Genomic DNA, 25,565 nt, shown 5'->3' with positions numbered 1-25,565 from the left:
ACCAAAGATCGTAGAGAAGCTCATCAGATGCGTAGGCTCTGAAGAACAAAAGGTGAATGAATGCGCACGCCGGCTTCCCTCTTATACCCGGACATCCGGGGAGGAGTCCGGCATGCAAATTTCATTCGCCAATTTTCATTGGCCTTTTCTAAATACTCAGAAGATGATAGGTTCTCAAGACAAAGCCCATTCTGTCAGAGACCGACAGAAAGGGAACTCATAGTTTCCCCGAGATACACTGCACTGGTTTAAGGACCATGGTATCCCTGTTTTCTTAATTGGCCAGCAAACTCGCCTGACCTTAACCCCATAGAAAATCTATGGGGTATTGTGAAGAGGAAGATGCGATATGCCAGACCCAACAATGCAGAAGAGCTGAAGGCCACTATCAGAGCAACCTGGGCTCTCATAACACCTGAGCAGTGCCACAGACTGATCGACTCCATGCCACGCCGCATTGCTGCAGTAATTCAGGCAAAAGGAGCCCCAACTAAGTATTGAGTGCTGTACATGCTCATACTTTTACTTTTCATGTTCATACTTTTCAGTTGGCCAAGATTTCTAAAAATCCTTTCTTTGTATTGGTCTTAAGTAATATTCTAATTTTCTGAGATACTGAATTTGGGATTTTCATTAGTTGTCAGTTATAATCATCAAATTAAAAGAAATAAACATTTGAAATATATCAGTCTGTGTGTAATGAATGAATATAATATACAAGTGTCACTTTTTGAATGGAATTAGTGAAATAAATCAACTTGTTGATGATATTCTAATTATATGACCAGCACCTGTGCTTATAAACACACTTTTTTTTAGTATTTGACCAAATACTAAAGGGTTTTAAGTGTCAGACACTATTACACATCACTGATCTATTTTACTTCCCTGAACTATTTAACTGTTAACTAATATGTGAATCCTACTTTTAATCTAGCTGCTAAACTGAGCTGAGAGGCTAAGTAGCAGGGGTAATCATTGTTGACGTGTTCCATGACTTTGAAGTCCACATTTATTGATTTGACGAACATTCAATATTAAGCAAAACTGATAAAGACATTTAAGACCAAAACAAAATAATACGGTCAATAGAAAGTGAGCGTTCCCCGCTTGCTCACCCCTTCTTCACATGCACATGAAACCGGATTAATGAAGTCCGCTAAATACACACCTGAACCCCGTGAACTACCACAACCCGGAAATGCATTTCCAAATATACAAAATAAAAGTCAAATATAACGTGCACTTACAAATAAGGTAAACTAGCTAATAAAGTAGTGTATTGTTGTTGCTGCAGGGCTCAGCGCTATAAGGATTTTTTGACATGCCCAGGCAGTGATTTAAATTTTACTTGCCCTGCCAACATTTTCACTAGCCCTGCCACAAAGAATAAAATAATTGTTGTTATCGTTGTTTTTGACCCATCATGTAATCTTGTATTCTGATTAGCAAACTTCTATGACACCAAAATTCAGTGGCATAACTTTGTTTTGAAAAGTGGTGGGGACAGAGATGACAAAAAAACACTTAGAAACACTAAATTGTTTCTGTAATAACTCGTTGGGAATATTTATCATGTATAGTGAGCGGTCCGTCCATTGGCTATACTCCACTTCTCGACTCCTGCTCTCACAGTATGTGGATCCCAAACTGTCATTTGGGGAAGGTCACTTGGCTGTTGCGGTGCACTACACTTAAAAACAGTTTATTCCTTTGACTAAAATTGTCACTTGTTCATTGGTTTAAGCGTTTTTGTGCTTGGACACTGGATGCATAAGCAAGCACCGCGAGCGCGGATGATGCGCGTACTTTTATACTGGCCACATTCCTGAAGTCGTGGCTCTCTGTCTTCCGCAAATATAACTTACGAGTGTGAGCAACGGGAGATGGTGAGAAAGTGGCGCATGCCGCGCATCCTGCGTTTTCCACGCATTTTAAATATTAATGGCCCCTAAACAATAGACACCTTCCGCAAGCATTTCTTAATTTCTTCCATAAAGTGGTGGGGATAGGCAAATTACGCCTATGCCAAAATTAGATACCATCTAATACCACAGGAAAAACTATTGACCTAACAAATATAAAGTTCAAACGTTATTTAAGACAAGTAAACAGTCAGTAAAGAACTATCTCTCTCTTTCGGGTTGCTCACGTTATCAGGGGTCGCCACAGCTGTTTTACACCGCATACAGTCAGTAAATAAGAACAAATGAACAAAACAAAAAAAAAGACAATATAATAGCTATAGCACATAATTTAAATAAACAGAAGACATTAAACATTGCTTTAGGTTTTTATGCTTAATGGTGTACGGATACAGATATAATCAAATGCAATAATCAAAATGCAAAATAATATTTTCTGATGACTGAATGCATATTCTTCACTGTGTTAAATATAAAAATGACGACAGACTGTTTTCCAGGATTCTCATCAAGTTGGGTATTTTTTACATAGTTCTGTATGTATTTGTCCCTTCAAGCACAAGAAGACACGGTCTGAGGCGCAGCCTGATCGAGCAAGTCACAAATCCGTCAACTGTCTTGACTCTCGAGCGTCTAGTCACACTGGCTATCGGGCACTCACGTGAGCCCTGAGCTGCAAAGAGAACTGGTGACAGCAACCATCATAAACATAAGCACTATTAAGAAGCTGTATGCAGAAATTGTTAGATCTAGTGGACGAAATAAGCGCATGCAGTTTACTTATGAACGCGACCGGAGATGAACATACTGAAAAAACATAAAGCAGCGGTTTTTATTTCTGCTTTGACAGCCGCGAGGCCACGCCGAACAGTGTAAGTGTGTGTTAGAAGTCTGGAATGGTGAGAAAACATTGTGCTTTGTACGTTTTGTCTTTAAACCAACCTTTTAGGTCTTTAGCCGGTAAAGTTTAAATCCTGTCTGGCTAGCACGCGGAGAGTAGACGGTCTTTTGTGGCTGCTCGAACGCCTTCAACCACATGAGCATCTAACGTTACACCACAAACACTGCCCGGTCGAATGTGTTTTCGACTTTTGGAAGTGGTAGAAAGTCGACAAGCTCAAAACGTTTCACACCCCGTTTACACCTGTGTTAACGTCGTCCACTTGTGATCCGGTCAACCAAAACGCACATCAGGTGTAGGCTACAGAGGCCTGAGAGGACAGGGGCACTTCAGGGGCCAATAAGATTTCAACTGGGGACAGTGCCCCTCTGGCCCCACCCCTAGATCCGCCAGTGATCTGTACTATGCTTGAAGGCAGGGTGTCCGATTTCTCTTAGCCGTTGTTGATATTCAAATCACCAAAACAGACACACCCCTACCCCCATCTTTCGCTTTCGTCAGCACTCGGCTCGACTAATGTCCATCCTGTGCACTGTACACCTTACTGCTGATCGGCTACAAGGTTGTTTTGTTACTCGGCCCGACTTTGTCTAAACAAGCGTAATTCGGAAATCGGACACCCCGCCTTTAAGTAAAACATTTTCAGGATACTTTTTACAGTAGGCTACATCACTACATTTGAATGACAAATATCTCACTTTTCATGCCACAAAAAATACCTTGATTTACTTGGCCTACCGTTCCGTCCCTCCCACGTTTGGGAGAAACTATTTTTAGCTGGTTCTAATATGACACACCTGAATCAACTCATTAGCCTTGGTGTGTTAATTAGGGGGACATCCACAACATTTTGGGAGAAGGCTAATTAGTTCAGTTGTGTATACTCTTCCCATCTCTGATTTAGTTATAAGCAAAATATTGAATAAAACGTTTTATCGAAAAAATAATCGCCCAAGCTAAACTATGCAGAACACCGAACCTGGGGACCACTGCTTTATATACACAGAAGGCTATCAAGATAACAAGGGGGATAGTCAATGTAAATGTTTCAACATTAATTCTTGGTGCAAAATTTAAATTGATTCAATGCAATTAACCTGGCCCAATCAATCATTTTTAACATTGATTCAGTGGTTGCATGCTATCAGGGAAATCCGTCTCAAGCTTCTTGTTTTAGTCCACTTTGTGTGTTTAGAAGGGGAAAACTACTTACCTTCTGAAATGTGTTGTTCAACTGATGAGGGATCCTTAATAACAACATTCTTTCCACCGTAAGATATAGATGCCTTCCAGTTGATTCCACTCCTTTCCTGCCGCAGCTTCAGTTCTAATGGGCATCTAGTCACAATTCCTTTAAAGGACAGTTCAATTAATATCATGTCAATGAAAGGTTACCGGTTTTGGCTGTATTAAATAAAGCTCAACGAAGAAGTAGAATCGAAAGTGAGTATTTTAATAAATAACCAGGAGAATCCATAACCAAACGAAACACAATCAAAAGCAGACAATGAACTAAAGGAACAGACAGGCTTAGATACACATGGGGAACATAATCAGGTTAAACAGAATCAGTTGAGGGACTAACTAACTAAAGACAAACACAGGCAATGAACACAGAAGACAAAACCAAAGCACAACATTACAAACTAATACTAACTAAAACTGTGATAGAAAGATTACTTTAATACTTAATTATGTAAATGCTATATGTATATATAGTAATGTAGTGTTGGTTGCTGACTAAATAAATACTGTTGTTTATCTATTTTAGCCATTTAAAAACATGTATGTTATGCTTATATACAAATACAAGAAAGAAAAACTGTTCTCACCACTCCCTCTAGGAAGTGAAACTCCAGACAGCGCTTCCAAAACAGAACTTTTTCCAGAGCTCTGGTCTCCAATTACTACAATAGTTGGCAGTGCCAGTTCCTTTTGAACGCCAACTGACCGCAGAGTGTCAATAAGATCAATGAACGGACGTATCCTCTCCTCTAAATGATCATGAAATACTCCGCTCGTTTTCTTACTGTAAAGATCATAATTAAAATATTGGATAAAGGTTTGTACTTGTATAACATTTTCTGGAGCATAAAGCAGATACTATTAGATCATTACAAAGCAGATAATATTAGACTAAACAAATAAAATGCTTCTTGTCTCACCCTTTCTTTTTTAAAGTAAAACTTTCATCTTCATCATGAATTTCTTCTGAAGAACCAAAATTTGAGAAATAGGAAAGAAAACCTTGAGATGTATTTTTACTATCCATTCTTTGGTCCCAATTTGAAGAATGCCTCTTATCATTTAGGTTTTGGCCCAGCACAGTGTAAAATCCTCTGCAGCAAACAGAATTTATAGTGTATCACACCCACAGTAATAACGAAAGTGAAAATGTTAGGTATTTGGGTACTCTCTGAGATACTAGAATTTAAAGTGTATTACACCCTGTAACGTAGTACTCCAACACGGGATGATGAAAACGAATATACTTTTAATAAAAACCAAAAATCTGAAAAACACAAGAAGCACAGGAACATGGAGAACAAACAGACACTAGTTACATTTTAGACAAGACAATGAACAAAGGAACAGGCGGAATATAAATAATGTCATGGTAACAAGGATGCCCCAACACTGTGGCAAAATAACATCCTTGGGCAAAACGGGTAAAACACAGACCAGGTACAGACAGGAATGTCACACACCCACAGTAATAATAACGAAAGTGAAAATGTTACATCAGGGCTAGTCAACTAATCTTTTATCAACCCAATACAGTATAAGGTTAATGGACACATAGTTAGAATGAAAGTGAAAATACACAGTGAAAAATACATGATAATGTAAAAGAAAACATAAAAATAACATCAAACCATTATGCATCTCCATACGGTGTGCTAACATCTGTCCACACAACTTTCTCATAGTCATTCACATACCCAGTCATACCTGTGTGTTTTCACCTACTTAAGTTACTTTGCTTTTTTTTAGCACAAGCAACATACATGTGTCTCTAGCTTGATGGCATTTGTTTACTAAGCTTCAATGTGAAAAAATCCTTTGAATTTCTGGCAACCACCATTGCTTTTGTAAATCATAAATGTTAGAAACATGATAACAGATTTAGACAGCATCAAAGTTTATCTCAAACAGCCTCTTTATAAATCATTGCCAGTACCTGTACAGTACTTATGTTACCATGTATGCTTTTGAAGCTTTCTCATATCTCTCTCTGTAGCAATCCGTACCGGTCTTTTCCAAAACCTTGCTCCATTGGTCCGGTCAGCAATCACCAATCCCTCCACGCCCTCCGGTTTAAAACCCTTCTGCCATTCTGCTGGCTTTTTACTGTCGTACTGTTCATTTGTTGCTGTAGTTCATTTTGTTTTGTTTTACTATTATTTTATGAATGCTTTGTATGTATTCATTACGTCAGTTTTCTTTCCCCTGTCCTTATTCATTATTTCTGGGACAAGCGGACTTGTAAAAAAGTTGCGTGACATACAGTATATAATGCATACATGTAGGATTTTTGTTAAGGGTTCAAGCGCGAATGCTAGATCCCTATTGTATTTGCTCAGATTTGTATTATTAGGGGTTTGAGCACGAACGCTAGAAACCTATTGTAATTGCTCAGTTTTTAATCACGGGTTCGACTGCTAAGCGCTAGAAACCTATTGTTCCCTTTCTGTTGGTCTCTCGATGTTGTGTCGAACCGACAGATGGAGTTTGATCTTGAGAACCTATCAACTCTGATTGTACTTTTTAAAAGGCCAATGAAATTGGCCAATGGCGTGACACGCCAGTCTCCATTCAGTCACAAAAGGTGAATGAATGGCACGCCATCTTCCTTTTATACCCATATGTACGGGGTGTACATATGGGTATAAAAGGAAGATGGCGTGCCATTCATTCACCTTTTGTTCTTTGGAATCTGCAAAGCATCTGCTATATGCTGAGCAGTTATCGCTCTGATTTCATCCCACTGGATCATTCAACACGAATCAGCGGACTCGTCCTCCTGTATACGACTCCCCTCGGGTGTTTCGGTGGAAGACATAGGTGTCTAAAAGAGCAAATTTTCCAGAAAGAGCTGAAAATAGCCTACAGCGTGGGCGTGTCCCTGACATGTCTCGCCCCTGTAACCTTGGATGCGATCGACTCATCCTCGAGCCTGTTGTACGAGGTGTTGCGGTCACGGCTGGCTGTGTCCTCTGGGACGCAGCCACAACATCGCCTGCTTCCCGCTCCATGGCGGCTTCCGAGCCATCTGCAGTGGCGGTGGTGATGTGGGGACTCTATGAACGTTAATCCGCCGCCAAAGCCACGGACCGTTTATACCCCAATACGCTCACCTAAAACGGTCACGGCTGCTTCCCGCTCCGCGGCGGCTTCCGGGCCGTCTGAAGCGGCGGCTTTCAAGCCGTCTGAAGCAGCGGCTTTCGAGCCGTCTGAAGCGGCGAGCAGCAGTGGTGATGTGGGATTTTATGAAGGTTTATACCCTAACACGCTTTCCGATGGGCGGCAAAGACCGACCCATAGCGGACAAGAGGCTAACGTTTTTCGTTGAGGCATCGGATGGTGACTTCCTGGGCGCAGACGCGGAAGACTCCCTGGAGCTCCCGACTTTGGCCGGTCGAGCCCTGGACGAGTCTGACGTGGAGGTGTCAGTCATGCTAGTTTGGTACCCGGATACAGGCCGCAGTAAGACGCCCGGAGGGACCGACCACGGCCCCTAGGTGATGGCGCGCGCTGGGTTGGATGATGTCCACTCCGGTGGTCCAAGAGAGACTCCTATGGCTCAGCCATGTGCAGACGTGAGACGTCGAGAAAGTACGCTTTCTCAATGCGCCCGTCGCGCAGGGTGGGCTGTTTGGTGACACCGTCGGTGAGCAGTTCTTGACGGTGAAGAAGCGTTTGCTTTTCTGCAGCCTTGCCCCTCCGTTCCAGCCACGGTCCTGGCGCCCCCTCTTTAGGGTGTTGAGGAGAGCATTGACTCCCCAGGGACAGCCCAGGGAGACCCAAGACATCGGGCGCGACTCCAGTCAACACCGCTGTCGAGTTGCACCGGGACGGCTCCTTAACCGTCCCCTCATACGCCGGGCCATTTTCATGGCCTGACGCCCACTTTGTCTCAATATAGCGTCCTTCTCCCTGGGTGTGATTTACAGCATAGCGCAAGCTCCACTCGATGTTGCATCATGCCATTTCCGCTGCCTTCATGCAGTGAAGACTTCAGGCAGATGAAGTCCATGGAGCCGCTCGCCTCCAAGAGATGCGCTGCCCCTAGCGAGGCAGATGTTCTGCCAGCCACACAACCTCCCCACACGGGGACGATGTTAGAGATCACTCCCCTAGCTCCTCTGTCGCGGTTCCTGGGGCATGGTTTCAGCTCCCCAGCCCGTCCAGTTGGCTAGCGAGTATGATCCGTCTCGGTTATGGGATCCAGTTCGGCAGACGCTCGCTCAGGTTTGGGGCATTCCATTACCTTGGTTCGAAGCAAGAATGCTTCCGTGCTTAGAGTCGAGGTGCCACCGTTCTGGCAAAAGGGGTTGAGTCTGACTGAGATGTCCTCGGGGTTCTACAGCCTCTACTTCATCGTCACCAAGAAAGGAGGGGGCTGCGCCCATCTTCGGTCTGCGCTCTCTGAGCCAAGCTCTTCAGGCTTCTGTTCAGAATGTTGATGCAGTGGGGCGTCCTGAGGTCCGTCAGACATCAGGATTGGTTCGTGGCTATCGATCTGGAGGACACGTACTTTCATGTCTCGATCCTTTCTCACTCGAGACCCGAGCATGTCAGTGCAAAGTCCTGCCCTTCGGTCTGCTCTTGCTCCCCTCGGGATCTGTTTCACGAGATCTGTTGTGTGCGCACAGGGACCTTGTGCTTCGGCACCTCGACCGATAGGGGCCGATGGGACTAGAGAGTCTCAGAGCATCTCTTATCTCGGTTTGGAACTAGACTCTGGCGGTAGACCTTACCAGTGAACGCGCCAAGTCAGGTAGGTAGTGGCTAAACCGTTTAAGGCTTTATAAATAATTAAACGAACTTTAACCCTCTAAGCGCCAAAGTCGCAAAATTGCGACAAGACGTCATACTTAATAAAATAGGCTGTAGATCCTAATATGGTGTAATATCTAATTTGTATTCCTTACCACTAGATGGCAGACATGTAGTACTTCGATTCTAGACCAAAATGACGTCATGTTTCTATTCAAAGTGTTCGAGCAAATAGCAGAGCATGTGAGCTATCGTGTCATTGATGCAGAAGTAGTTCAGTTCATAGCGTCTGAGTAAATTGTGAGAGAAAATCGCCAAATGGCTAATTAAAAGTTGTACTGTGAGGATGTGTGTAAGCCGTATCGTCACTTTAGAATTCTCAGTCTCTCTCGGCTCTCGGGCTCTGGAACTCCAGCAGTAGTCCTAGGTCTCTCTCCCCGGCTTCTGCTTCTCCGCCGGCTTTATGCTTCCCCACGCCAATTACTGGAATGGAACACAGGTGTTTGTCATTTGCACTCGCCCCATTTACTCACCGCTCGTCTCCCAGCTCTCTCTCCCGCTGCGGACCTCGCTGAACCACGCCCCCCTTGCTACAATGTGTTATTCGCCGATTCTGACTATGAAGGGGAATATTTGCTTTTTGGAAATGACGATCGGTCGTCTAATGATCGCACGTCTCCCAGTACATCTTTGCAGCGCAATGGTGCCGCCATGCAAGGCGCGAGTGTTCACAAAGCACAAATAAGTGTTCATTTTGACCCTTTGCCCAACGGGGGTGGCAGGGGTGAACGTGGTCGTAGTGTCCATAGGAGAGCTGTTGCTAGAGGTTAGAGGCAGCAGGGGTAGGAGAAATAGGGCTGGAAGTAGCACTAGCTCTTTGGATCCAGCGCCCCAAAGAGGTGGGTGTAAGTAATATAGTAATAATATAAAATGTTTTATTGTTGGTTTCCTCTTTTCTGATTATTTGGAATGATGATAAAGGATTAAAAAAAAAACATGCAAATAAGTTCAAACATCAATTCAATATCTACTATTTCCTGAATATTATGAAATTCAAGAAGGCCGCCCCTGATGACGTCATAATATGCTAATTAGATGAGTATATTTACACCCCACATAAACTTTCCGTCATGCCCAACATTTTTCTAATTTACAGAAGATCTCTATCTTTAAGCCCTTTCAAGCCACAAACTTTTGAAATCTTGATGTCAAAATCCAGCATGTTTTCCAAAAAACCCTGGCGCTTAAAGGGTTTAAGTCAATAGGATACTTAATGGATAACCAGTGAAGGGATGATACAATTGTGGTTATGTGATCGTATTTTCTTGACCTGGTTAGAACTCTGGAAGCTGCATTCTGAACTAACTGTAGTTTGTTTATTGATGCTGCAGGACAACCACTAAGTAGTGCATTACAGTAGTCAAGTCTTGAGGTCACAAATACATGAATAAGCTTCTCTGCGTCAGCAACACATAAAATATTTCTTAATTTGGCAACATTTCTAAGGTGGAAGAAGGCTGTTTTTGTGACGTTTGAGATGTGATTCTTAAATCACAGGTTGCGGTGTAATATAACGCCTAGGTCTTTAACTGTATTTGTTGAAGTAACAGTGCAGCCTTCAATTTGCAGGTTATAATCCGAATTTTTCTGTTTACGTGTTTTTGGTGCGATAAGTAATATTTCTGTTTTATTAGAGTTTAAAAGAAGGAAATTACTAGTCAACCATATGTTTTATGTCATCGATGTACTCTGCCAATTTTGATTGCTGGAAGGAATCATCTGGTCTTGATGAGATATATAGCCGAGTATCATCTGCATAACAGTGGAAGCTAATTCCATGTTTTCTAATAATGTTTCCAAGGGGCAGCATGTATATGGAGAATAACAAGGGTCCTAAAACCGATCCCTGAGGTAATCCACAATTTACTTGAGTTAGATTTGATGATTACCCATTTAAAATGGACAAATTGATATCTTTCTGATAAGTAAGATCTGAACCATTGTAGTGCCTGTCCCTGAATACCGGTATAATTGTGTAAGTGATCTAAAAGTATGTTATGGTCTACGGCAGTGGTCGCCAACCCGTCGATCGCGATCGACTGGTCGATCTTTGAGACGTTACCTGTCGATCCCCGAAAGTAGGCTAATAGGAAAATTAATAGACAAATATATTGTGCCTGATCAATGTTCAGTTTTGCAAGCGCATCTCTCTTTCTCTTCATTCAGCGGTTGTATGTTTTTAAGTTCTGCATTAATCTTTTCACAGCTGTGTAAATAATGATTCCCTGCTTGAGTTTTTAATGCAACCGTTATCATTAATCACATTTCATTGTGATGCGCGACTGCGCTTGATCGCTCTTCAGCGTTTCTAATGTTGATGGTCTGTGATCAAACGCAAAATGACTCGTGCATGCAGTGGCGTAACTGTCATTTGGAGGTCACCATACTGTTGCGGTGCATTACACTTAAAAACTGTTTATTCATATGACATTAAAATGCCACTTGTTCGTTGGTGTACGTGTTTTTGTGCTTTGACACTGGATGCACAAGCAAGCGCCGCGAGCGTGGATGATGCACGCATTTCATGCTGTCCGCGTATCAGGAGTCGCGGCTCTCTGTCTTCAGCGAATATAACTTCAATAATATAATATTAAAAGCGGCGCATTTTAATGTTGAGCTTGTCTGAAAGACAACATCAGTCTATTCACAAAGTTGTAATTGTGAATGATGGTAAACTGCAGTTTTCAGTACTATCTCATGCAGGAGACGACATCTGCTGACGTCCTATTTATGTTTTCAATTAGCCTAATATGATCGCCCATTCCATACTACATTGTCAGACCTTTAGCTATTTTGTGAAACAGATACTTATTACCAAGACATTATTAGACGGTTAAAAGTAAATGCATAAATGATTTAACATAAATAATTGACCTTGTTGTTATTAGTAGGGCCTATTTATAACATATCCATCAATATACTGTATTTATTTAATAAAAGTAAACCAAATAAATGCATCATAAATAACAAATCTTTATACAGTAAATACGTAAATAATTAGGGTCTTGTTAAACTTATTCTTAACCTCATTTTAATGTCAAGCTGTCGTGTGTGAATTAGTCCTTGAGCTGAATTGGTGTTTTTCACCTCATTTTGGCACACTGATAGTGGCAACTCTACATGTCACAGAGTTTGCTTAGTTGCATCTGAAAAGTGGAACAAAGAATTTCGGGTAATTCAAATAGACCCACAATTATAGGCTAAATAAAAGGCCTCCAGCTGGAGGTTCAATCTGGGCTGTTTTTATTTTCAACTTTTTGAGTGGTAGATCTTGCCTTTCAACAATTCCGAGGTCGGGGATCATGGGCCCAAAAAGGTTGGTGACCACTGGTCTACAGTATCGAATGCAGCACTAAGGTCGAGCAGGACTAGGAGTGAGATGTTACCTTTATCTGATGCTATATGCAGGTCATTTGTAATTTTAACGAGCGCAGTTTCAGTACTATGATGCAGTCTAAAGCCTGACTGGAATTTTTCGTGTATGTCATTATTTTGTAAGAAAGAGCACAACTGAGTGGACACTACTTTCTCTAGTATTTTAGACAGGCAAGGGAGATTTGAAATCAGTCTATAGCTTCTAAGTTCATTGGGGTCTAAGTTTGGTTTCTTGATAAGAGGCTTAATAACGGCCATCTTAAAGGGTCCTGGGACATGGCCTAGATTAATTGACGAGTTGATAATGTTATAAATGGGCTCAATTGCAACAGGTAATAACTCTTTTAAAATTTTAGTTGGTATGGGGTCTAATAAGCATGTCGTTGGTTTGGATGTTGCAATAAGTTTAATTAAATCTTCCTGTTTTATAGGTGAAAAACACGGTAGCTTTTCTTTTCGGACAATGGTTGATAATAATTTGTTGGACAGGCTTGGAGGTTGAGTTTTTACTATTTTGTCTCGTATGTTTTCGATTTTCTCTGTAAAACATTTCATAAATTCATTGCTACTGTGGGATTACAAATTTATACAATGTTATATCTCGGTTAAAGTTATGTACATTATGTTTCACATTTTGAGGTAAATACGATTACATTCTAAGAAGATCAAGTCAGGCAGCCCAGGTGTCTGAGACATTACCCTTTTGTCTTTATTCACTTCCTGACCATTGGGCAGGGTCCCAAGTTAAAGTTGAATGCTAAGCCTTTGTCTCTATGATAATGTGAAGGTATGGGCAATACTGTCAGGCTGATTGGATTAGCACCTATGCATTTGAATGACACTGTTATGATGATGAGACCTTGGCTGGGACAATTCCGGTAACGGCTGATTCCTGTATTGCATTTGCATGCTTTGTGTAAATCATCTCCACCTCTATGTATCCCGTCTCCTTGAAAGGTATAAAACTCTACTGTACTGAACTAAAAAATCAGACTTGGATGACTACAGCGACGCACAGCGAGTCCTCAATAAAGAGAACGTCTGTATGAAAGATATCCCAACGTCTCCTGGTCTCTGCTTCGACTACCAAGGTGCGGCGGAATAACCAAGTCAGGTGAAGTCTGTTTATTAGTTAATTTAGCAACTGTACTAAATAAAAACCTTGGATTGTTTTGTTAGTTTCTATGAGATTTCGGAGGTGCTCAGCCTTTGCTGCTTTTAGTGCCTTTTTATAACAGTTTGCACTCTCTAAAATTGCGTGGAAAAAGACCTCTAATTGGGTTTGTTTCCATTTGCGCTCCAGTTTACGTTTCTCTTTTAAGGGCGCAGGTGGTGCTATTTTACCATGGTGCTGCGTTTTTCTCATGAATCTTTTTTGACTTTATATGTGCGACCGCTTCTAAAGTGTTAAAGAAAATAGTGCCCATGTTGCTGGTCATGTCATCGAGCGATTCTGCATTTATTGGTATGGTTATTAAAGGAGTCAGATCTGGTAAGTTCTTTACGAAACTATCTTTAATAGTCGAGGTAATTATTCTACCCTGTCGATAACGAGTTTTAGCTGATTTCAGCAGTTCGCAGTGTACATGTTATAAGATAGTGATCAGTGACATCGTCGCTTTGAGGTATAATATCTATATTGGTTAGATCGGCTCCGTGAGATATAATCAAGTCTAGTGTATGATTAAGTCGATGAGTGGGTCCATTGATGTGTTGTGTTACTCCAAAAGAGTGAAGTAGCTCTTTAAACGCCACTGCTAATGCATCATTAGCACTATCTGTCACGATCGAGGTGAAAGAACCCAGTTGCAGGCAGCGGGGATGAAGGGGTTAACAGAAAGCTTTATTTAACAGAAAATAAACACAAAACAAAGACCCACGATGGGGTAAATCAAGAAAACAAGAAACAACTCAAACAGAACATAGACTGACTAAAACTGGACTAAACTGAGAAACACTTGACAAACTATAACTAAACACTAAAAGACTTACTTGACTAGACTCACAATACAACAGGAACAGGCAATAATACTAACGCTGGCCGAGATCAAGACAGCACATAGCACACGCACCAAACACAATGACCGAACACAGGACAAAGAAACATGAGGGTATATATAGGTAAGACAAACAAGGGATAATGACACGGGGCAGGTGTGGGTAATTAAACACTCAGGGGAAGATGACAAGGAAACGAGAGGAATGGGGCTAATGACAAGACACTGGAGAGAACGTATATTATTGTCAAACGGACAACAATATGTTTCTCTCCACACATAACCTAAGGACTCTGCCCCGATCCCACCACACGACTAGAATTTCATAAACAAGACGGTGGGACCGTGACAACTATCTATGTCAGAGGTGCCCAAACTTTTTCCTATAAAGGGCCAAAAATTTTATTTGACTGAGGGCTGTGGGCCGAAAAATCGGTGACGTTATACCAAACTGTATAATATTTAAATTACAGTTTTTTTCCCATTTATTTATGACTTCTTTAGCAATTGATAAAGTAAATACATTACTCTGTGATTTGTATAATGAATGCAGTTTATATTCCAAGGTTTATAGTTCAATGAAACTAGAAACTTACAATTCAATGAAATTCAAATTACAATTCAATATTCAATAACTTACAATGTACACTATATAAAGTACATTCAAAACATAGAAACAGTGCCATGTACAAAGTAGTGTACAATAAAAACACAGAAACAGTCACATATACAAAGAACAATTAAATTTGAGAAACAGTGCCATTTAGTGCATATGAAATCAATTCCTAATACAGCTAATCAAGCTATAATAGCAGTGCAGCCAGTCTCCTCTAATGAGATACATGAAGCTGGTCCTTATTTTTTAAGAGTTTTTCCAAATTGGGCTGTAGCTGACTTATTGACAAAGTCATTACATTATGTATTTGAGAGTCAGTTAGTGAGCTTCTCAGTTTACACTTGTTCAAATTCATCAGACTGAAAGTCTGCTCACAGAGGTAGGTGCTGCCAAACAGAGACAGCATCACTTGTGCCTGTTTGCACATTTTTGGGTACCTGTTTGCTGGGACACATTTGTAGAAGTCTATCAAAGGTTGGGACCTGAACTTGTGTTTGAGTTCTGAATCACACTGTAGGTCATTTAGTTCCATCTGAAGATCATCACTGACTGTGTCCACACTGATGGTGAAGGGTTGAGAACACAATTCAAAGTCAGCGGCACTGTGTCTGAAGTCCTCAAAGCGACGGTCAAACTCCTGGATAAGGTTGCTGAGAACAGCATCGTACTCGGGTACCTTTTCTTTCATCATGCCTGCCTCTCTAAGACAGGGAAAATGAGCCAATATACCTGAATTTAAGGATAGAAGAGAGAGAGAGGGGGGAACAGTGAGAGACGTGTAGTAGTGATTTGAACAATACTCAGCAGGTATGTAAAAAACTGACAAAAAGCAAAAAGAAGACAATTAATACACAAGTTAAAAGAACTTTATCAAAAAAATTATTAGCTTTATTAACAAATATATAAAATAATACAGCTGATACCACTGGATATACAGTAAATACAAACTAAATATAATTATTGACTGCACATAAAATGTGCAATATTATAACTATGAATGTTACCTGCTGAGAGATGTCTTCTGAGCAGCAGTAGTTTTTGTTTGAAGGCTTTGACATGATCGAAAAGCTGTGTAATAAACTGGTCTTTTCCCTGGAGCCGAACATTCAAAACATTAAGCAGCTCTGTGATGTCCACAAGGAAAGCCAGGTCAGAAAGCCATTTCTGGTCCATGGGCACTTGGAAGTTACTATTCTTGCTTTCCTGAAAAGCTCTGATTTCATCGCGCAATTCAAAAAACCTCTTGAGAACTTTTCCTCGGCTCAGCCATCTAACCTCCTGATGGTACAGCACATCACCATATTGTGCATCCATTTCGTCCAACAGTACCTTGAACTGCCGGTGAGTCAGCGCCTTGGAGCGTATGTTATTGACAATTTTGACGACTTCACGCATCACATCAACAAGCCCAATGGATTTGGCACATAGCTGTTCTTGATGTAAAATACAGAGGTACTTCACGACTTTCCCCCCACACTCACGGACTTTCTGAGACACCAACGTAGCAAGGCCACATTTCTTCCCTACCATTGCTGGGGCTCCGTCAGTTGTAATTCCAGCCATATTCTACCATTTTAATTCGTTCTTTTTTAACACGCGATCAACGGCAAAGAAAAGGTCCTCACCTTTAGTAGTTCTTGAAAGAGTCTCGGTGCCAGCAAGCTCTTGTGTCACTTCAAAATCTTCATTTACTCCACGTAGAAATACCAACAGCTGTGCGAAATCAGATATATCTGTGCTCTCGTCGCAAGCTATTGAAAAGGCAGAAAAGGCTGCTGCCTTTGCCTTGATTTGCTCACCAATGTCCTCTGCCATGTCCACTATGCGTCGGGTAACGGTATTCCTTGACAAGCTGATTTGCGAAAGTGTTCTTATTTGAGAGGGGCAAACTGCTTCTGCAGCTACTGCAAGGCATTATTTGACAAACTCTCCAGTTGCGAAGGCCATTCCACCTTTAGCAATTAATGCGGAAATTTGATAGCTGGCCCGTGTGGCACTTTCTTGAGCTGCCGAAGGACGTAGCAGTTTACTCTGCTTCGATCGAAGTTTTGCAAGCAGCTTGTTAGCCTCTTGCTTTCGCGCCTCGCCGCTGTACTTTGAGAAAGCCAAAGAATGTTTTGTTTCATAATGACGACGAATATTGTACTCTTTCATCACAGCGACTGACTGTTTGCAAACTAGACACACTGCCTTTGAATTAACCTCAGTAAAAAGAAAATCGTTTTGCCAATTTTTTTAAAATGTCTCTTGTCAGTGTGCCACTGCCGCCCCCTCTCCATTATTAATGTTAACGTTCCTTGTCGCAAAGCGCGCCGTTTCTGCGAGTCACAGTACGCATGCACAGTAAATAAGAGTCAAATTCGCTTGATCATAAATAATTAATCCTTTAATTTTAACGTACATTATTGTCACTCAAAAACATGTCGTGTAAAATGTTAAAATATTATGTTAAATCAGAAATTAAAATCTGCATGATTGCGGTTTTTCCCCTCTTGTCATATATGGCATCGCGGGCCAAAATAAAGGTCGCAGCGGGCCAACTTTGGCCCGCAGGCCCTAGTTTGGGCACCTCTGATCTATGTGGATATTAAAATCTCCGACAATAAGTACTTTATCAATGTTGACCAATAGGTCCGATAAGAAGTCCGCGAACTCTTTCAGAAAATCAGTGTAGGGCCCAGGGGGTCTATACACAGTAGCCAATGTCAAAGAATGTTTTTTTACTGTTGTTTGGAACAATTATGTTCAACGCAAGCACTTCAAATGATTTAAATGTATGCTCTGTTCTCTGAGTTACAGTAAGAAAGTCAGAACAGATCAAAATTATTAATAAAGAGCCGCTTCTGTTCAGTATACCATGACATTAACCATTGATTTAGCGCAAATAGTCTACTGAACCTTTCATTTCCCTCGTCGGTAGGTAGGAAGCGGCCCTGATATGATGATCCTCGCTGTGGGAGATGCGTTGCGTACTGTCTCGATCAGACTCCTGAAGTCCCGCATCCTGACATCGTTCACCCCTGCATGCAACACGACAGCTCCGATGCTAGCGTCGTCCTTCAGTATCGCAGGTACCTGCGCAGAGACATCAAGAACATGGGCGCCAGGAAAACAGTGAGTGCGCACCTTACCTTGAGGGGAGGAAGAGCGTACGTTCCGGACGATTGAGTCTCCAATGACCACAAGCAGAAAAAGCACATTGAGGTAAGTTTTGAATAGTTGTAATAAGTTGTAATATATTTTCTTAAATATGTTCAGTGGGTCACAATCAGTTAAGTACGGGGAATGTTAATGCACAATCTGGGAAAATATGTTAATGGTAGAGTTTTTTTGAGCCAATGTGAATTAAGTATGCACCAAATGTTTATCAACCAAAATTATTCACAAAAAAACTCTGAAAACGAACTTTTAACTTAACATTTTTGATGACGCGATCAAATGGCAACCAGCTTGAGTAAATGCAGCTTTATAAATGCAGCAAACATCAAAAGTGTCAGAAGACCCAAAAATGATAACGAGAGGCTGTTTAGACTACATGTTATTATGTCGTTAGTAAGAGGGAGGGGTGGGGTTGTTGCTGGTTACTTGTTACTGGTTACTTGTTACTGTATGTATATACTGTTTGTTACTGAAATCGCAAAATTACTTTCAATAATTGCTAAACACACTGCAGAGTTTTTATGTTTTCTAATACATGCACAAATTGCAAGTATTCTGTCAGTGCTACATGTAAACTCATTAACCTGCTTTCTGTCGATTTACTGTAGATGCATGAATTAATGTAATGTTTTATCTTACGGGGATTTCAAATTGTAGTCCATGAATGTCAAATAATTCATTAAACATCAGTTTAATATCAAAATTCTGTTTATTTTTCAAGTAATGCAAGCAAAAGTTTTTATCAATGGTTACAAATGTTAGGTACTCAATTTTGACGTTTTTTCTTTTTACAGAGAAAACATCCAGCGAAATTAAAGCAGTACAACAAATGTGTCTTGAAAAGAAAAAACTCAGAAGAACGGAGGTGTGATTCAGCTGTGCCTGTGAAACAGATGAAGATTTAAGACTACTCTATGTCATACAAGCAGGTTACTCAGTCCACAATCGACAGGCTTGTAGTTGAGTTTGTCTGTGAAAGCCTTCAGCCCTTTAGCATAGTTGAACTTCCAACATTCAAAAACTATAATCCACACAATGCAACCTAGTTGTACAGTTATGTCCAGACCTACTGTGAAGTTGAGAATCGAGGAAGCAGCTGCAACGATAAAAAAACCCATCATTGCTGAGATGGCAAAAGTCAGCTATATAGGTACCACTACCGATTGTTGGACAGCACGACAAATGTGGATACATTGGTGTAACCGCACACTGGATTGATGAATCTACACTGGAAAGAAGGTCTGCTTCCATTGCCTTTAGAAGCTTGAAAGGGTCGCATACATTTGATTTGCTTGCAGGGACCCTGGATGACATCCACTCTGAATACGGGGATACAATTTAATTAAAGCTTTTAAGGTGTATGGTGAACAGAATCAGCAAGAATTGATTAGTTATGATTCTGCTGACGCAGTGATACTGGAGAGTGAGGAAGACTCAGGACACCTGTCCTATTTCAAACACTAACAGTGGATTGGAGTATCATCTATCCAAGCATCAGCGTTGCGCGTGTCATCTTCTTAATTTGGTGGCTACTGTGGATGCTTTCAATGCAGAGGACAACAATGAGGTATATAAGAAGCCTACCCGTTCGACCTTTGCAAAATGCCAGGCGATATACAATAAAACCAGCTGGTCTGCCATCAATGCTGAGATTGTCCAAGAGGAATGCAAGCTGTAATTTATTCAACCCAACCACACAAGACGGAATTCAGTGTACAATTCTGCAGATAGGGTAATGCGGATCATAAAGGAGCAAGGAGAAGCATCCCTTCGGAATGTATGTGCCGCATTCAAAATAAAAATGTATGTCTGTGTTGGCTCATTCTCACATTGTTCTTATTGGAATACTTAAGGTGTAAGGTGTATGTGTATTGCTTTTGACATTCGTTTTTTTGTATAGGCAGAATCCTGCTGAACTTTCTGACCTCTCTGAATACTTCATTTTGATGAAGCCAGTATCCATGGCCTTGAACACTCTTCAGTCCAAAACGCACACTCAGATGGGATGGCTGCTTCAAAGCTCAAAAAGATGGAGGCTTCAATCAAGGTATGTCTTCCCCTTATCCATGCTCTTCAACAGGGCCTACAAAAGCACTTTGGGGACATTATGGAATATCCAGAACTCATCAGTGTTGCAATTCTTCTTCCAAAATTCAAAACATCATGGACAGACAAGGCCCACATCATAAAAGCAGGTAAGATATATATTTTTTTAGATAATCGATTTCATAATATCAATTTCATTAGACAATCGGTTTGTCTAATGAAATTGATATGACAATGTCTGTTAGAGTGAGAACATGCAGCTTTATATATATATGTTTTTTTCAGGGGTCATGACTCATGGATCCATTTGTACTTTGTATGGGTTTGTGTGGAGTTCAGCTATTGGTTCAATATTTATTACTTGCAGCACAGTCAGACTGTGAAACATTTTAGAAAAGAAAAGGGTATTAAGGCGTTATCGGGTAGTTAATGAGGCAGTGCTTATTTAGCAAAGAAATAGCTTTATTTAATTTCTAAAATATCCATGACAACCCCAGTAGTGGGTCCATAACACACTAGTAAACATGCCTCAGTTTGTCTATTCTTTTTATCTATAATTATTAATAATGTTTGTATGTTGTGTATGTGTTAGGTATGGATTACATCGAGCATCATGTCGATGTACACACTGAACACACCCTTGAGTGCCTCTGCAGCATGCAAGCACCTTTTTAGTTGTGCTGGGCAGCTCTTTACACTTAAACGACCAAGGCTGGACAGTACAAATTTTGAGAATCAGCTCCTTGTAAAACTGAACATGAAATTCAAAATGTAAGCTGGTTGTTGACCCCTACATTAAAATTGCTGCAAGTCTGCATTCACGTTGAGAGACTTGTCAGTTAACGCATGTTATTCACTTAAGTATAATTTTCTAATTTCTACGTGGAGTAAATTAATTTCTACGGTTTTTTCTGTGTTTTGGATCACCCTGCATTTATTTATTCATTTATTTATTAGATATTATTTATTATAATGATCTTGCTTGGTCTATAAACACCATGCACTGTGCTGTGTTTTACCTTTCTGTGTTTTTCTTATTTGCTCCTGTAAAGCTGCTTTGGAACAATGCACATTGTGAAAAGCGCTATATAAATAAAATTGAATTGAATTGAATTGAATTGAACCCTTAAAATCAAATCGTAAATAGGTTTGATGTTGTGAGAGAAAACCTTCTGCAGATCTGGGATCACTAAGACAAGACACAGAGAGGCTGTCACATTCTGTCTTGGTAGTTTTTATATTTTATATACAGGTATATATTTTTGTTTTTGGGCACAACATGCTCATCATCACAGGTGTGTCTCATTATTCCCATTACTCCACTCTCTCCTGATTCCCGTTTTACATTAATGATTACGTCACTTATTATTGCCCACACCTGTCACTCATTTTTGTTTGCCCTATTTATGCCTCTCTCTTCCGTTCACTCAGTGCGACGATGTTTCTTGTATGAGGGTGTCTCATGGATTACTGTTAGCCTCATTGTACTTTTTTGTGATGTACCCAGGATTCACCATCCAACTCTTAAACCTCGCATCTCGTCACGGTGAGGCTGTACCAAGAGAGAGCTACTTGGACTATTTTTCTTTGTACGATGAAATTTCCTCTCTGCCCACCAGGTTGCGGCTACTGGTGCTGGCACGACCGGTTTCCTGAGTTGGAATCTTTTTTGTTCACTGTTGTGTTCCTCCTGCCACTTCGGTTTTTCTGCTTGTTTTTGCACTGTGTGATTAATAAACTCTCTTTAAAGACTTTCCCGCTACTGAGTCCTTCTGACCTGTAACAAGAGGCATCAAGCCTTTGAGCTTGTTTATTTTAGAAACAAGTCTTTATATAGTGCACAATAAGACACCTGTTATAACCAAATAAGGTATAGAAACTATTTGGAACAAGAACGTTATGGTCTGTTTATAACCTAACAAACAACATAACAAAGAATGTTGGCACCCTTCTCTATATGGCCTTGCATACAATAGGCTATATTTATTTGTGTGGGGAACTAAAACCTAACAGTTGGCCTCTTTAAGTCATTTATGACTTGCCAATTACTTTCCCACACCAACGATAAACTGTAAAAGTCAAAATGGACAATAATAAAGGAAATTCTCAATCTAAGGACCACTGTCTGAGCATATGTTTTTTACCTCTGTCCTCAGATTACATTCGGATTCCTGGTCATGTTATACTCCTGGTCTTGCCTTATCAAAATGATTACCCTTCATAATCACACTTATGGATTATTTTAATCATAATCATAGCGATCATATGATTATGATTATAATCATAATCACAATCGAATCATAGCCATAATACAGGGCCATAAGCAAAGCAAAACCAGAATGCATGAAATAATTATAACGATTAAAATCACCCAATGTTCAATTTTACGGAACAGGCTGGGAAAACTCAAACTCCAATCCCAATCATCTCTATTCCTCTCTCGGTTTGTCATCTCGACAACTGCTCTTGTGATGGTTTTAATTCCTTGGTCAATCAAATCTCAATTCACATCATTATCTGGAACATAAACCACCTTGAGAGGCTGTTGGCTGGTCTAATACCAGCCTGTTTTGTAAAGTCATTAATCTCAAGGACAGGTACTTTTACTCTTCTAGCATTACATTTTTTGGGAAGTATTGGTACTTTTATTTGAGTATGATTTTTCAGGACTCTTTCCACCACTGCCCTCAAGTTTATCTTCAGAAAGCAAATTAAGATCGTTTTGTAAAGGTCCGGGAGCTTTCTGACTCATCCATAGACTGCAATGCAACCAGACATCAAAGCACTGAAAGTGAGAAAAAAAATTGTGAAGTTCCAACACCATGTCAAAAGTAAGCAAAGCATGCTAACTGTTCTGCACAGACCAACACAAAACACTGTTCACAGCCTCACAGGAGACAAGAAAATAACCCAGATAGCACATACGTCTCGGAAATGTCTGTGAGAGGTCATCGTCTAGATTTCCATTGCATCTGGAAAACGTCGCGGGGGGAGCGTTTGCTCATATGAATTACGTCGTATAATATCCTTTTCATTCCACAAAATCAAACACACAGAAAATATTTATTTAGGTGACTGAGGGACCAGCACCAGTTCAAGTCAAAGACCTGTCAGAGTTGGAGATTAATTTACAATGCCAAAACTTTGTCAGATTCTGGAAGATAAATTCTTCAAGCCGTTTTACAAGTGCAAGTGGTGCTGGTCCCTCTGGAGTCACTCTCAACCCATCTGTCTTCCTGTTAAAGATAACCTGCTTAATAATGCTGCACACCTGAATAAAAGGCATCACTTTATACCCCCGTTACAACTACAAACTCCACAAACTGTCACAGGTGCTTATTTTTACTTAATAACATGGTAGTAGTCAGTGATTTAGGGAACAGCAGTGAAGTCACTGTGGTGTACTGTAGGCCAACATCTGAGCTCTTGATGTCTTCAACAGTGTTGAAGTCTCGAGACTCGGTCTTGAACTCGGTCTCGAGACCCTATTTTAATGGTCTTGGTCTTGTCATGGACTTGTGTGCATTTTGACTCGGTCTCGACTCGTACTCGAACATGTTCGGAATTGGACTTATGCCCGAGTCCACTCGAGTCCCATCAAAAATATTAAATACATTGAAAAGAAGTTGTTTCTATAGCTTTTCATGGCGTCTCCTGATTGTCTAATATTGATGTCCAGTCTGTACAAAGTAAAAACTGGTTGAAATTTTGAGTTTACACATGGAAATAAATTAAGTGAGACTCTTTGAAATAAACTGAGTTGAATGATTTGAGTGCAGTAAGATAGCAAGCAACCATTCAATCAAGGTTAAAAATGGATGATTTGTCAATGTTCATTGCAATGAATCAGTATCACTTTTGTACCTGCAAAAATCACCATTATTGTGATCTTTTTTAGCTTTAGTTGAGCTCTTGGCTCTTCTATTTTAATGTTAAATTAGGTTTCCTTCAGCCATAACTGTGTGTTAAAATAATTTAGTTGTGGCAAAGAGATGATTACTTCTGAATGGTAATGCATGCATTTTGAAATTGTTTAGATCACTGTTAATAATTGGGTTTGGTTTATTAATGTGTCAGCTCTGTGGATCTGTAGTTTGATATACTGTGATTTTTTAGGAATTAACATATTCACAATCTGTTAAACCACTTTAACACACAACGACATCAAGAATCTTCATATGAAACTCAACAATGTTGACAATCAACAAAAGAAAGCTTCATGCTGCAATGCATGCTGGGTGATCTGTTTATCTGAATTATTTTGACGATTGTCATCATTGTTGAGGGTTGTATGATGAGAGTTGATGTCAGTGAAATATGTTTGATTATTTTCTCTCAATACTTGTGCATTGACTAGCCAGAGTCATTCAATTGACCAGTCATCAATTGATCAATAATGTTTAAAACTAATGCATTTTATTACAGCCTGACAATTTCCATGAAAACAACCCCAACTTTTGTAAAAGCATGTCATAGTGCACAAGTGTTTTTTATAACACTATTACATGACCTGAACAAATTAATTTAACAAAAGTCAAGGATCAACAGCCCAACTAAAGCAAACACTGATCACAATAATAACCATTATTGTGGGTACAAAACTCATTTCACAGAGTCTCATTTCATTTATTTCCATGTGAAAACTGAAAGTAGTCTGATAAACTCCAGATTTGAACCAGTTTTTACATTGTACCAAGGTCCCCTGTACGTCAATATCAGACGTTCAGAAAACGTAATAATGGGCCAATAAAGGGACGTCTTTTCAACATCGAAAGATGCAGAAAAGACGTCTTTTGGACATATCTTTGGTCAGGGGGAAGTCATAATTGTAATAAAATTACCTTTACAACACTTACTATGTGGCCTTTTTTACCCTCAGCTAATAATATTTTTAAACTAATATCAGTCTAAGTAAATAAAACACAGTGTACATGCCATGGTATATTTAATGCACTGTTGCCAGTTGCCACAATGCCAGTCTTATTGTTTCCACCAAACATTTAACATATTCTTGAAGATTTCTATAGGTCTCGTCTCAGATCTCTTGTCCTAGGACTCGGACTTGACTCGGACTCGACCCTCTCTGGACTCGTACTACTCTGGACTCGGACTTGACTCAAACTCGACCTACTCTGGACTCGGACTTGACTCGGACTCGAATGAGCTGGTCTCGACTACGACACCGGTGGACTGAATCTATGTCCTTCTTCTGGAGTTTGGCATAGAGGATGTCCACGTGTGGCATGATGTTGTGGAAAAGTTGCAGAAAAAAATTAAAATCCTGATCCTCCAGCAGCATGGCAAAGCCTCCTGCCTCTCTGGTGGTAACAGGGTCAAAGTCACCGGAGTCTCCAATAGTTTCAAAACAGCGAATGAGGCCCTCTCTGTGCTCAAACACTGTAGTGATGGCACGGCTGGGGAAGTTCCATCTAACACTGCTTGATGTTGGTAGTCTATGGGCAACTACTTTATCAAGAACATCTGTG

At 40.4% G+C, this 25,565-nt stretch overlaps 1 protein-coding gene across 1 annotated transcript in view; it reads right to left on the bottom strand.

The window, feature by feature from the left end:
* The window catches only part of LOC130549042 (interferon-induced GTP-binding protein Mx-like), a 105,480-nt gene extending 100,337 nt beyond the window's left edge, over nucleotides 1-5,143 (bottom strand). Inside the window, exons 1-3 of the mRNA XM_057326178.1 lie at nucleotides 4,992-5,143; nucleotides 4,659-4,855; nucleotides 4,040-4,177 (exon numbers count right to left, since the gene is read on the bottom strand). Of these exons, the coding sequence (XP_057182161.1) occupies nucleotides 4,040-4,177; nucleotides 4,659-4,855; nucleotides 4,992-5,098 (442 nt within the window). The 5' untranslated portion in view covers nucleotides 5,099-5,143. The remainder of the gene's footprint in view (nucleotides 1-4,039; nucleotides 4,178-4,658; nucleotides 4,856-4,991) is intronic.
* Between the last annotated feature and the right edge of the window lie 20,422 nt (nucleotides 5,144-25,565).

The sequence above is a fragment of the Triplophysa rosa genome, linkage group LG25 (assembly GCF_024868665.1).
Source record: "Triplophysa rosa linkage group LG25, Trosa_1v2, whole genome shotgun sequence".
Taxonomy (NCBI): Eukaryota; Metazoa; Chordata; class Actinopteri; order Cypriniformes; family Nemacheilidae; genus Triplophysa; species Triplophysa rosa.
This window is presented reverse-complemented; position numbering and strand designations above follow the sequence as displayed.